At 36.4% G+C, this 10,431-nt stretch overlaps 3 protein-coding genes and 1 long non-coding RNA gene across 9 annotated transcripts; 2 read left to right on the plus strand and 2 right to left on the minus strand.

The window, feature by feature from the left end:
- Positions 1-1,079: 1,079 nt before the first annotated feature.
- LOC104773553 lies at positions 1,080-2,141 on the minus strand. The gene is made up of 3 exons (XR_765136.2): positions 1,378-2,141; positions 1,218-1,297; positions 1,080-1,136 (listed from the first exon to the last, which is right to left on the minus strand). It is a non-coding gene; the product is annotated as an uncharacterized LOC104773553 (long non-coding RNA).
- Positions 2,142-3,200: 1,059 nt separating this feature from the next.
- Positions 3,201-5,217, plus strand: LOC104773556 (uncharacterized protein At4g06598-like). Of its 3 annotated transcripts, none has more exons than XM_019242695.1 (4): positions 3,201-3,341; positions 3,739-4,430; positions 4,588-4,790; positions 4,995-5,217. In XM_019242695.1, exons 2-4 carry the CDS (start codon positions 3,739-3,741, stop codon positions 5,168-5,170), a joined length of 1,071 nt encoding a protein of 356 aa, XP_019098240.1. In that variant the 5' UTR covers positions 3,201-3,341; the 3' UTR covers positions 5,171-5,217. The 3 variants fall into 3 exon arrangements, with proteins under 3 accessions (XP_019098240.1, XP_019098241.1, XP_019098242.1); XM_019242696.1 differs by lacking the exon at positions 3,201-3,341 and adding an exon at positions 3,585-3,604; XM_019242697.1 differs by lacking the exon at positions 3,201-3,341 and adding an exon at positions 3,637-3,655.
- A 7-nt stretch (positions 5,218-5,224) lies between these two features.
- Positions 5,225-7,732, plus strand: LOC104773555 (uncharacterized protein At4g06598-like). Of its 4 annotated transcripts, XR_765137.1 has the most exons (5): positions 5,225-5,344; positions 5,742-6,433; positions 6,591-6,793; positions 6,998-7,431; positions 7,524-7,732. XR_765137.1 is itself a non-coding variant. In XM_010498188.1 (4 exons), exons 2-4 carry the CDS (start codon positions 5,742-5,744, stop codon positions 7,171-7,173), a joined length of 1,071 nt encoding a protein of 356 aa, XP_010496490.1. In that variant the 5' UTR covers positions 5,225-5,344; the 3' UTR covers positions 7,174-7,732. The 4 variants fall into 4 exon arrangements, 3 of the variants coding, with proteins under 3 accessions (XP_010496490.1, XP_010496492.1, XP_010496493.1); XM_010498188.1 differs by having other exon boundaries at positions 6,998-7,732; XM_010498190.1 differs by lacking the exon at positions 5,225-5,344 and adding an exon at positions 5,589-5,607 and having other exon boundaries at positions 6,998-7,732.
- Position 7,733: 1 nt separating this feature from the next.
- LOC104773554 (ubiquitin-like domain-containing CTD phosphatase) lies at positions 7,734-9,340 on the minus strand. Its single transcript, XM_010498187.2, has 6 exons — positions 9,026-9,340; positions 8,790-8,934; positions 8,608-8,722; positions 8,463-8,526; positions 8,200-8,365; positions 7,734-8,119 (listed from the first exon to the last, which is right to left on the minus strand). The coding sequence occupies exons 1-6, from the start codon at positions 9,325-9,327 to the stop codon at positions 7,874-7,876; spliced, it is 1,038 nt and encodes a 345-aa protein (XP_010496489.1). The 5' UTR covers positions 9,328-9,340; the 3' UTR covers positions 7,734-7,873.
- Between the last annotated feature and the right edge of the window lie 1,091 nt (positions 9,341-10,431).

Here is a 10,431-nt window from a genome sequence, read left to right on the forward strand (position 1 = left end):
ATAAAGTACTGCATTTGGAGGGTGGCCAAGAACTCACAGCTTTATTCTTTATAACCCTCCATGTTCATGCCTATGAACTTGCTTAAGCTACATTTTTCAAAGAGAAGCTCCACATCTTCAGCTATACCAAGCTTCTCGATAGTCTCTTTGTGTGGATATCTTGTTCCTTGGAACTTCATGGTCATTAAAGCTTCATATAGTTGGCTTGGTGTTAAAACACCAGAATTTACCTCATCTTCACTTTCACTTTCCTCTTGTTGTACTTCAGCTACTGGCCTCTTTCCACTTGTTATGTTCCTCCTATGCTCTTCATAATCAATAAGATATTAATTGCAATTAAATTGCAAATAGTTTCCTTATTAATTGCACATATTTTCCTAATGAAATAAATAATTTACTAGATAACTTTCCTATTTGAATTAGTGATATAATAGATTACTTTTGAATTTATATACTTTCAAAAATATTAATTGTAATCCTTTTATGTTTAAGATAATTTTAATTTTCCTGTAATTATTAAATAAATTTTCTTTTCACATGTGTCAAAATATTATCAATATACCTACACATGTCATCACCATTATATGAAGTAATAACTTTGAAAACTAAAGTTTATATAATAAAATATATATATATTCACAAAGTCTTTTAACCAAATAAGAAAAAGAAAAAGAAAAAAAATAAAAGAGAAAAAAAAACTTATTCACAAAATCAGATCACAACCTACTAGCGCTGGGCACGGGACGGGTACCCTTGAATTTTTCGATACCCTTTACCCGACCCGACCCTTACGGGTAATAGAAAAAAATTACTCGTACTCGACCCTTAAATAGCGGGTACCCACAAAAACGGGTACCCGGTAAAAAACAGTTGACCCTTTAAATACCCGACCCTTTAACGAGTACCCGTAAAAACGGGTATCCGGCAAAAAAACCGCCAATAATCGCAAAAAGAAGAACTCATAAATGTCAATAATTTCATATTCCGAAATCCAAAAAAGAAGAACTCATAAATGTATGCAACATATAGTATCAAAAATTATAAAATTACAAACTTAAAAAGCTTATAATTTCATGTTGCCGTTCTTCTGTAAGATGCCGTGTAATTTCCTAACAACTTTGATTCTCTTTCCTTACCTAAACATAAGCGTAATACAAAAGATCAATATCAAGCTCCAACATATATTCACAGAAACAGTATGAGGTTTACAATATTACCTTCTTCATCCGTGTTTAATGAAGTTAAACCCACTCATCTTCCAAAGAAAGACTAACTCCTTGGGGGAAAGCGCTATACTCTACAAACAAAAAGTAACTTGTAAGTGTATAAATAAATATGAACATTCATTGATTAAAGCTCAAAGATTAAAACTTTTACCATCTTCTAGAGTCTCAAGCTCTTCCATTGGTTCTTCCTCCGAAGAAACTTGTGGATAATCATACCGAATCCAATCTTGAGTGCAAATGAGTGCTTCAACTATCATTGGTGTGAGAGAACTTCGGAAAGGATCAAGTATGCGACCACCTGTGCTAAATGCCGATTCAGAAGCAACAGTTGAAACTGGTATTGCTAAAAGATCCTTTGCCATTAAGGAGAGAATCTTAAACTTTGAACTTGCTTTCTTCCACCACAACAATATATTAAAATCCGGATCAGACCTAGGAACACAATCATCAGCTAGATAACACTCCAATTATGTTTTAAAAACCAAATTTGCTTCTGTTTCTTCATGCATATCCATCAATGTACCAAGATCAAAACTTCCAACCACATCCACTTCTTCTAAATTACTGGTTCCTCTTGGCACTTGGTTAGTATTTGTAGTAGAGCTTGAATCAAGATCAAAAGTTGATGATTTTCTTATGTAGATTCCAGCCATCATCAATGAAGTGTGCTGTTAAACACATGTAGCTAAAGTTTTGCACCGACGTCCATGTATCCGTAGTGAGAGAAACATATCCCCTGTAACTCTTAAAGAACTTCTTCAGCTTGCTCTTTTCTTCAAGAAATAAACTCATGCAGTCCCTAGTTATTGATCTACGAGAAGGAATAGCAAACCGAGGTTGAACAATGCTCATGTATTCACGAAAACCTACTTTCTCCACAAACCTGAATGGTAGCTCATCCTTTATAATCATTCTCAGCAAAGCTCTGCATGAATCTTCTTGACTAAACGCTAGATATGATGGAACAGCTCCAACAGTGTTATCTTTGTTAGATTGATTGAACAAGGTAGCCTGCTTGAATCTTTTTCCATCCATTGTTTCAACGGCAAGCTCCGGGTGAAGTTTTTTGCATCTCCTCATATGCTTAATCATATTACTTGTAGTGGTACCAGATTTCGTCGTAAGACCAACAAGTTGTGAGCAATGGTTACATTTCGCTTTATCTCCCTTCTCTGTTTTCTTAAAATGATCCCAAGCCACTGACTTTATTTTTGGAGATACCTTATCAATGTCGGGACCTTCATTATGTTCCACCTTGGAATCTTCGATTTCTTCGATTGCCATCTACAACATAACAAGATAACATAAACCAAAAAATCAGAGAGATGAATAAAAAATAGAAGTGGCAACAAGAATCTTGAATATAAAATGAGACATGAATAACCTGTTTCAAAGTGAAAGCTTAGAAATTAATCTAATTGGCGGCCGACAAGGAAGTGTAGTGGAGGAAGAGAATAGAAACTATGTTAGCTAGGTGAAATATATATTAATTCAATTAGGTTATGGTCTTGTGGATATATTAATTGAATTGGGCTTTGTATCATTTTAATTGGGCTAAATTGAACCTAGGCTTTAACTTTAACTATAGAATATATTTATAAATTAATAATATATAATAATAATACAAAATATTAAAGGGTATTAATGGGTCGGGTAACAAAACGGGTAAAGGGACGAGTAACGGGACGGGTATTGAAAATTAAATTAATACCCAATACTCGTCCCTTATTCACGAGTAATATAATTATAAAACCTTTTACTCGACTCTAAGATTACGGGTACCTTTTCTTCAGGACGGGTAAGAGCTGAGTAACGGGCCGAATACAAGTAACGGGTATTAGTGCCCAGCCTGACAACCTACGCTCAAGTTGAAGACAGCGCGAGAACACAGGTAACAAAAAACATAACTGGAAAAATAAATAAAACAAATCATCGTTAATGTTTAGGCCTTTTTACTCATCAATCCAGCTAGCCTTCCTAACCTCTGCCACCAGAAAAAACAAAGAATAGACAGATTCATTCATTAGAAGAAGAAGACAACACAATCCATATTCTCTTACCCAATCGTCGTTTCGATTTTGCAGATCTCGTCTCCTTGTCGATTTATTCGTAGAGGTAAGAAGACTTTTTTTGTAAGTTTAGAGCTTTTTTGTATCTTCTGTTCTCGTTGTTGATGAAATGTTGTAATCAGGGAAGATTTACAACATCATATGTAAAAAAAAAAAAATTCTGATAATTCGTTCACATTTGGTGATTTGGACTTTGCATCTTATGTAAAAGAAGTACCTTTACCACTTCAAGCAATATTTTTGATGTTATACTCTTCAGGGTATTGCATATTGATAACATAAGGAGAGCTTTTATGTTTACATTGTTAGGTACTACTAAGATTTCTTGCTTAGGCCAACTTCATCTATTCTCTCTGTTAGGTAGAAGAAGTTTTTTTGTTATCTCTCTCTCTCTACCTTAAAGAGCTGCCTCTTGAGTAATATTATATATGTATGTTGGGCAGATGGCAAGTTCGAAGGGGTCTCAGAATCTTAGAAATCTGGCATGCACTGGGAAGCAGGCTTTACTTCCTCCGAAAAGTCCGTTTACTGGTGGCCCAACATTCTGTGCAGATTTTGCTCCAGCTAGTGTGATTGGATCTAAGGCTGTTCATAAGCTGGGAGAAGGAAATATCAATCATCATCGAACTTCGTCTGAGAGCTTTCTGATTGAGGAACAGCCTTCTTGGCTTGACGACCTTCTCAACGAACCTGAGACACCTGTACGGAAAGGAGGCCATCGACGGTCATCAAGTGATTCATTTGCATATGTAGATGTCCCTGTTGGTTTTGATGTTGATTACACACTTTGGGATGGTGGTAGATATAACAATAACAGTTTCTCTGGTGGTCCCAAGGAGTCTGATTACCTCAGAAGTCAGCCAGTCCCCTTCTACCCTTCAGCTCATTTGCCCAAACAGAAAATGAGAACATGGGATTCTGGTGCTCGCCCAAACAGTAGTAGTTCTGGTTGTTTGGAGAGCACCTCTATCCCAAGATCAGGGTCATCCAGTAGCCTACATGAAGCAGACAAGGTTTCTTGTGCTTCTGATGCCAAGAAAGATGTTTCTATGCATTTCATCAATAATTCCGAAAAAAGGGATAACTCTCTGGCTAAGTCTGCTACTTCCGAGGCAGATACCAAACGTGCTAGACAGTACGTTGTCCTTCTCTGATATTTTAGTATGTCTTGGACTGTTTTCTGATGATATGTATGAAATGTTCATGGCTGACATGCATACAAGAACAAGAAGCCCTTAGGTCAGCTGTAATTTTACTCTGCTTGATCAAACCAAATTGTTTTTCTTTTGCAGGCAGTTTGCTCAACGCTCTCGGGTCCGTAAAATTCAGTACATAGCTGAACTGGAAAGGAACGTCCAGATGTTACAGGTAGAGGGTTCTGAAGTGTCGGCGGAGCTTGAGTTTCTCAATCAGCAGAATCTAATCCTCAGCTTGGAGAACAAATCTCTTAAGAATCGGTTGGAAAGCTTAGCACAAGAACAGCTTATCAAGTACTGTAAGTCTTTCAGGCTCTTAATTTCTTATCACTTTGATGTCTATTTTTATCAGATCTAGGATAAAATAATAATACCATCACATCATTTTAATCAGAAAACTTACTTCAAGCTATGGTACAGCTAGAAAGCTTTGTCAATGATGCACTCTAGTTTCCCTGGGTATTTTGTGAGATGTTAACGCCATTTTGGGGGTTTTTATTCAGTAGAACATGAAGTATTGGAGAAAGAGATAGTGAGGCTGAGGGCTTTATACCAGCTACAACAGCAGCACGAGCCGCAACAGCAACAGCAGCCAAAAAAGCAAGGATCATCTAGCCACCAGCGTTCTAAAAGTAGAGATCTAGAGTCGCAATTCACGAATCTGTCCTTGAGGCCCTAAGGTTTCAAAGTTCCTGCCAAAAATATTTTTATGCTTATGGCTTGCGCTTGAGCNAAAAACAAAGAATAGACAGATTCATTCATTAGAAGAAGAAGACAACACAATCCATATTCTCTTACCCAATCGTCGTTTCGATTTTGCAGATCTCGTCTCCTTGTCGATTTATTCGTAGAGGTAAGAAGACTTTTTTTGTAAGTTTAGAGCTTTTTTGTATCTTCTGTTCTCGTTGTTGATGAAATGTTGTAATCAGGGAAGATTTACAACATCATATGTAAAAAAAAAAAAATTCTGATAATTCGTTCACATTTGGTGATTTGGACTTTGCATCTTATGTAAAAGAAGTACCTTTACCACTTCAAGCAATATTTTTGATGTTATACTCTTCAGGGTATTGCATATTGATAACATAAGGAGAGCTTTTATGTTTACATTGTTAGGTACTACTAAGATTTCTTGCTTAGGCCAACTTCATCTATTCTCTCTGTTAGGTAGAAGAAGTTTTTTTGTTATCTCTCTCTCTCTACCTTAAAGAGCTGCCTCTTGAGTAATATTATATATGTATGTTGGGCAGATGGCAAGTTCGAAGGGGTCTCAGAATCTTAGAAATCTGGCATGCACTGGGAAGCAGGCTTTACTTCCTCCGAAAAGTCCGTTTACTGGTGGCCCAACATTCTGTGCAGATTTTGCTCCAGCTAGTGTGATTGGATCTAAGGCTGTTCATAAGCTGGGAGAAGGAAATATCAATCATCATCGAACTTCGTCTGAGAGCTTTCTGATTGAGGAACAGCCTTCTTGGCTTGACGACCTTCTCAACGAACCTGAGACACCTGTACGGAAAGGAGGCCATCGACGGTCATCAAGTGATTCATTTGCATATGTAGATGTCCCTGTTGGTTTTGATGTTGATTACACACTTTGGGATGGTGGTAGATATAACAATAACAGTTTCTCTGGTGGTCCCAAGGAGTCTGATTACCTCAGAAGTCAGCCAGTCCCCTTCTACCCTTCAGCTCATTTGCCCAAACAGAAAATGAGAACATGGGATTCTGGTGCTCGCCCAAACAGTAGTAGTTCTGGTTGTTTGGAGAGCACCTCTATCCCAAGATCAGGGTCATCCAGTAGCCTACATGAAGCAGACAAGGTTTCTTGTGCTTCTGATGCCAAGAAAGATGTTTCTATGCATTTCATCAATAATTCCGAAAAAAGGGATAACTCTCTGGCTAAGTCTGCTACTTCCGAGGCAGATACCAAACGTGCTAGACAGTACGTTGTCCTTCTCTGATATTTTAGTATGTCTTGGACTGTTTTCTGATGATATGTATGAAATGTTCATGGCTGACATGCATACAAGAACAAGAAGCCCTTAGGTCAGCTGTAATTTTACTCTGCTTGATCAAACCAAATTGTTTTTCTTTTGCAGGCAGTTTGCTCAACGCTCTCGGGTCCGTAAAATTCAGTACATAGCTGAACTGGAAAGGAACGTCCAGATGTTACAGGTAGAGGGTTCTGAAGTGTCGGCGGAGCTTGAGTTTCTCAATCAGCAGAATCTAATCCTCAGCTTGGAGAACAAATCTCTTAAGAATCGGTTGGAAAGCTTAGCACAAGAACAGCTTATCAAGTACTGTAAGTCTTTCAGGCTCTTAATTTCTTATCACTTTGATGTCTATTTTTATCAGATCTAGGATAAAATAATAATACCATCACATCATTTTAATCAGAAAACTTACTTCAAGCTATGGTACAGCTAGAAAGCTTTGTCAATGATGCACTCTAGTTTCCCTGGGTATTTTGTGAGATGTTAACGCCATTTTGGGGGTTTTTATTCAGTAGAACATGAAGTATTGGAGAAAGAGATAGTGAGGCTGAGGGCTTTATACCAGCTACAACAGCAGCACGAGCCGCAACAGCAACAGCAGCCAAAAAAGCAAGGATCATCTAGCCACCAGCGTTCTAAAAGTAGAGATCTAGAGTCGCAATTCACGAATCTGTCCTTGAGGCCCTAAGGTTTCAAAGTTCCTGCCAAAAATATTTTTATGCTTATGGCTTGCGCTTGAGCTGTCTTCATGGTTCCAGATCAGCTTCTTGTGTGTCTTTCCCTATCGCATTAGTAGCTGCTCCTGTTTGTGCGCATGCTTCTTAGTTTATTTTTATCCTTGTTGACCTGGTTTGGCATCTCGATTACCAAGTGCCAGCGAGATTGATGGCATAAATGAAGCAAAGGGTTCGCCGGAGGCGGTTTGGTCTGTCTCTGCGCACATCAGGTATTATGTTAAGATATTACTACAACTCATTTGTTCATGGCATGTCTGCTCAATAGACTGCAATCCTTATCACAATACTGGCTTCATTCTAGGGCTCTAAAATCTTGGGATGTACATTGCCTGTGTCGTGTGTCCGAAGAGAATGTTCCCATGTAGAATGTGTAGTGATGTAAGCTCTGTCTCAACTGTTTATTTCTTTCTTTTTTTTTTGTTTGATGGCGTTGTTTGTTTTGTTCCATCTGTTTGTGTAACCAAACTAGCATCATTTATTGGAAATCCTTAAGAAATATTTTGATTGTTACTGTGGAAAGTTCAACATTAGATACTACTAATAAAACGCTGACAGTGCTTACACCCCTTAATATATTTATAGCAAACAAAAAAAGTGACATCTGAATGTTCAAGACACTAAACAAAACCCCCCAATAATATGGATGCCAAGTCATTCCTGTCTGCGCCTTTTGACGTTGCCCTGGGAGAATGATTCCCATCTGCTATGGTGTAGAGAGCTCAAATCATGAAGCTCTGCTATTGTCAGAAGGTACTGAGTCAGCTTCACAAGCTCTTGATCTGTATCTCGGTTTGCGTGAGCTTTCCTAAACGGCCTGATTGTTAGACCGTTTTGAGGATTCATTACAAAATTCCTCCTTAAGTCATCAAACATTATCGTGTTCCCAGGATTATAGAACTGCACAAGTCACAATAACAACACCTAGCCATTACAAAGAAAGATCAAGATTTTTTTGTGTAAATAAGGTAAATGAATACCTCAGGAAGCAGTGCCCAAATTAAGCCTAGTGGTTTGCAATCAAAAATGCCACGAGTGTCTGACTGGACCGTGATCATTGCAAGATGGTCGAGAAGAGCTGTGATCTTGTAGTTAGGATTGTTGAGCACTCCCAGCTCTGTCATCTTCAACTCAACCCACTTCATGCTGCAGAAGCCAAGGTGGATGGATAATTCTAGCATCAGAACTATATATAGGAATAAAGTAACACAAGAAAAGCTACAATACTAAAAAAAAACATCACCTGGTAGCAGACCATATCATGATATCGTATTCTGCATATGCAGCAGTAAGAAATTCATGGAGATCTGCATTGAGTAACCAAAACAAAGTAAACTAACTAACCAGCTAAAACATAAACAGTTGGTTGTATTAGTATAGGGGCTTACAAGGACGCATAAGCTGCAAGGGATTCTCCGCTGTAGAACGATGATCGAACAATGTATAGTCAATATCTAGAACAAGAAGTTTCTTGCCTTTGCGACATGGCGTTCGAAGATTTATCTACAAAAATTGTTGTATAAGCTTTTTTGACTCATAGATACCTAAAATAATAATAAAAATGTCACACCTTGTATTGATCAATTCTTCTCCTCAACTTCTGCTTATTGACTTCCTTGTCTTTAACATCCACAGCTTCTTCCTTACCAAGCTCAAAATCATCAACAATTTCTGGAGATTCTACTTGATCAACTATTATATCATCTTCAACAGTACTGCAAATTTAATGAGAGGTGTTGTTTCGTTATCAATTAGATCGATTACGTTAGGGTTTAAGAAATTTTGAAGAAAAAGAATGAGACTGACCCGATCATTGTCATCTTCAGCGAGGGCTTAAAGGAGATCGAAGAGAGCAGAAGAGAATCGTCAGAGAGTTTGTTTCCGATCTTGGGATAAAGAAGCTTTTGGCGTTTCGGTAAGACGGTGGTGAGAAGGCAGATGCGACGTTTTAACTCCGCCACTGAGTCATCGGCACAGATTCGGACAGTGTACTCTTTTCCATTCCACTTAACCGTCAGAGTTAGTTCCTCTTCCGTAAGAGGAGAGAGCGCCGCAGTCAGAGAAGAGGAAGAGGAAGCCATTAAATTTGATCTGATTTCGAAAGGCATGGTGTACGCCCGGGACAAGTTATTTATGACTAGCATTATATTTGTTTGTTAATTTTATTTGTTTTCTTTAGTGATTAAATTGTATTCTATTCTTAAGATATTTTATGAAAATTGAAAACTTTTAGATTCGTTTAATACTTTAAATTATACTATGATTAGTTGAACTTTTTGATTGTTAATTTTATAATAATATACGTATTTATAAAGTATTATTATATTTTGATTATTAATTTTATAATTTGATATGGAACAAATTTTTTGCATAATACTAATTTAATCAACTTAATTATATGTCTATTATTATATTATTGATAGTGTTAACAAAATGATATTTTACTAGTGTAACACCGAGTTAATGATATTTAATTTTTTTCAAAATATAAATTCTTTAAAATAAAGAACCTGAGTTAACCAAATAAAATTTATAAATTTAAATGTCTGATAAATTTTGTTCTTTGTTCATTCGTAATAAAAACCACTAGGAGAGTTACCCGCACGCTGTGCGGACAGGAATTTAATAGAAAATCAATTCAATTTTTCTTTCTAAAATACTAAAATAGTTTAATTTTTTATTTTTTAATGTTTAAATTTTCTCAATTCTATTTTTAAAAATGGAAACAAATAAAAGATCTCGATAAGATGTTTACTATAATATTCTACATATATATTATCTTTATTAAGATTTAAAGGCTCATTTTCATATTTTTCAAGTATTTAATGAGCCCAAAACATTCGTTATGATTAATTTTAATTAGAATAATATAGGAAAGAAGATCATTCTGATCTTTGAAATCAACGAACTAATGTACTTTGTTTATTGTTTGGTCTATAAATATATGAACTAATGGTATTTGGTTGATTCTTTGATCTAAAAATATATGAGCTAATGTTCTAATTGACTTCCTTCATTTAGATCATTAAGATAATATAGAAAGCTAGTAATTGGTCATACAAACATTCAACATATTATCAAGGTTTAGACCATTAGGATAATATAGAAAACAACTCATATAAGGGTTTCTAGTACTTGGTCATACAAACATTCAGCATATTATCAAGTTTGCATATACAAAAAATTTGAAAACTAATATGCCTTCAGCTTAC

This window comes from Camelina sativa, unplaced genomic scaffold (assembly GCF_000633955.1).
Source record: "Camelina sativa cultivar DH55 unplaced genomic scaffold, Cs unpScaffold00573, whole genome shotgun sequence".
In the NCBI taxonomy this organism is placed as follows: Eukaryota; Viridiplantae; Streptophyta; class Magnoliopsida; order Brassicales; family Brassicaceae; genus Camelina; species Camelina sativa.

Excerpts from the sequence above, each read along its gene's own strand:
- LOC104773554 (XM_010498187.2), bottom strand. The coding sequence starts at position 9,327 with ATGCCTTTCGAAATCAGATCAAATTTAATGGCTTCCTCTTCCTCTTCT. Across the intron at positions 8,723-8,789 it reads GAAGAATTGATCAATACAAG|ATAAATCTTCGAACGCCATG; the intron begins GTGTGACATTTT and ends CAATTTTTGTAG. Across the intron at positions 8,120-8,199 it reads TTTGGGCACTGCTTCCTGAG|TTCTATAATCCTGGGAACAC; the intron begins GTATTCATTTAC and ends TGACTTGTGCAG.
- LOC104773556 (XM_019242695.1), top strand. The coding sequence starts at position 3,739 with ATGGCAAGTTCGAAGGGGTCTCAGAATCTTAGAAATCTGGCATGCACT. Across the intron at positions 4,431-4,587 it reads GATACCAAACGTGCTAGACA|GCAGTTTGCTCAACGCTCTC; the intron begins GTACGTTGTCCT and ends TTTCTTTTGCAG. Across the intron at positions 4,791-4,994 it reads AGAACAGCTTATCAAGTACT|TAGAACATGAAGTATTGGAG; the intron begins GTAAGTCTTTCA and ends GTTTTTATTCAG.
- LOC104773555 (XM_010498188.1), top strand. The coding sequence starts at position 5,742 with ATGGCAAGTTCGAAGGGGTCTCAGAATCTTAGAAATCTGGCATGCACT. Across the intron at positions 6,434-6,590 it reads GATACCAAACGTGCTAGACA|GCAGTTTGCTCAACGCTCTC; the intron begins GTACGTTGTCCT and ends TTTCTTTTGCAG. Across the intron at positions 6,794-6,997 it reads AGAACAGCTTATCAAGTACT|TAGAACATGAAGTATTGGAG; the intron begins GTAAGTCTTTCA and ends GTTTTTATTCAG.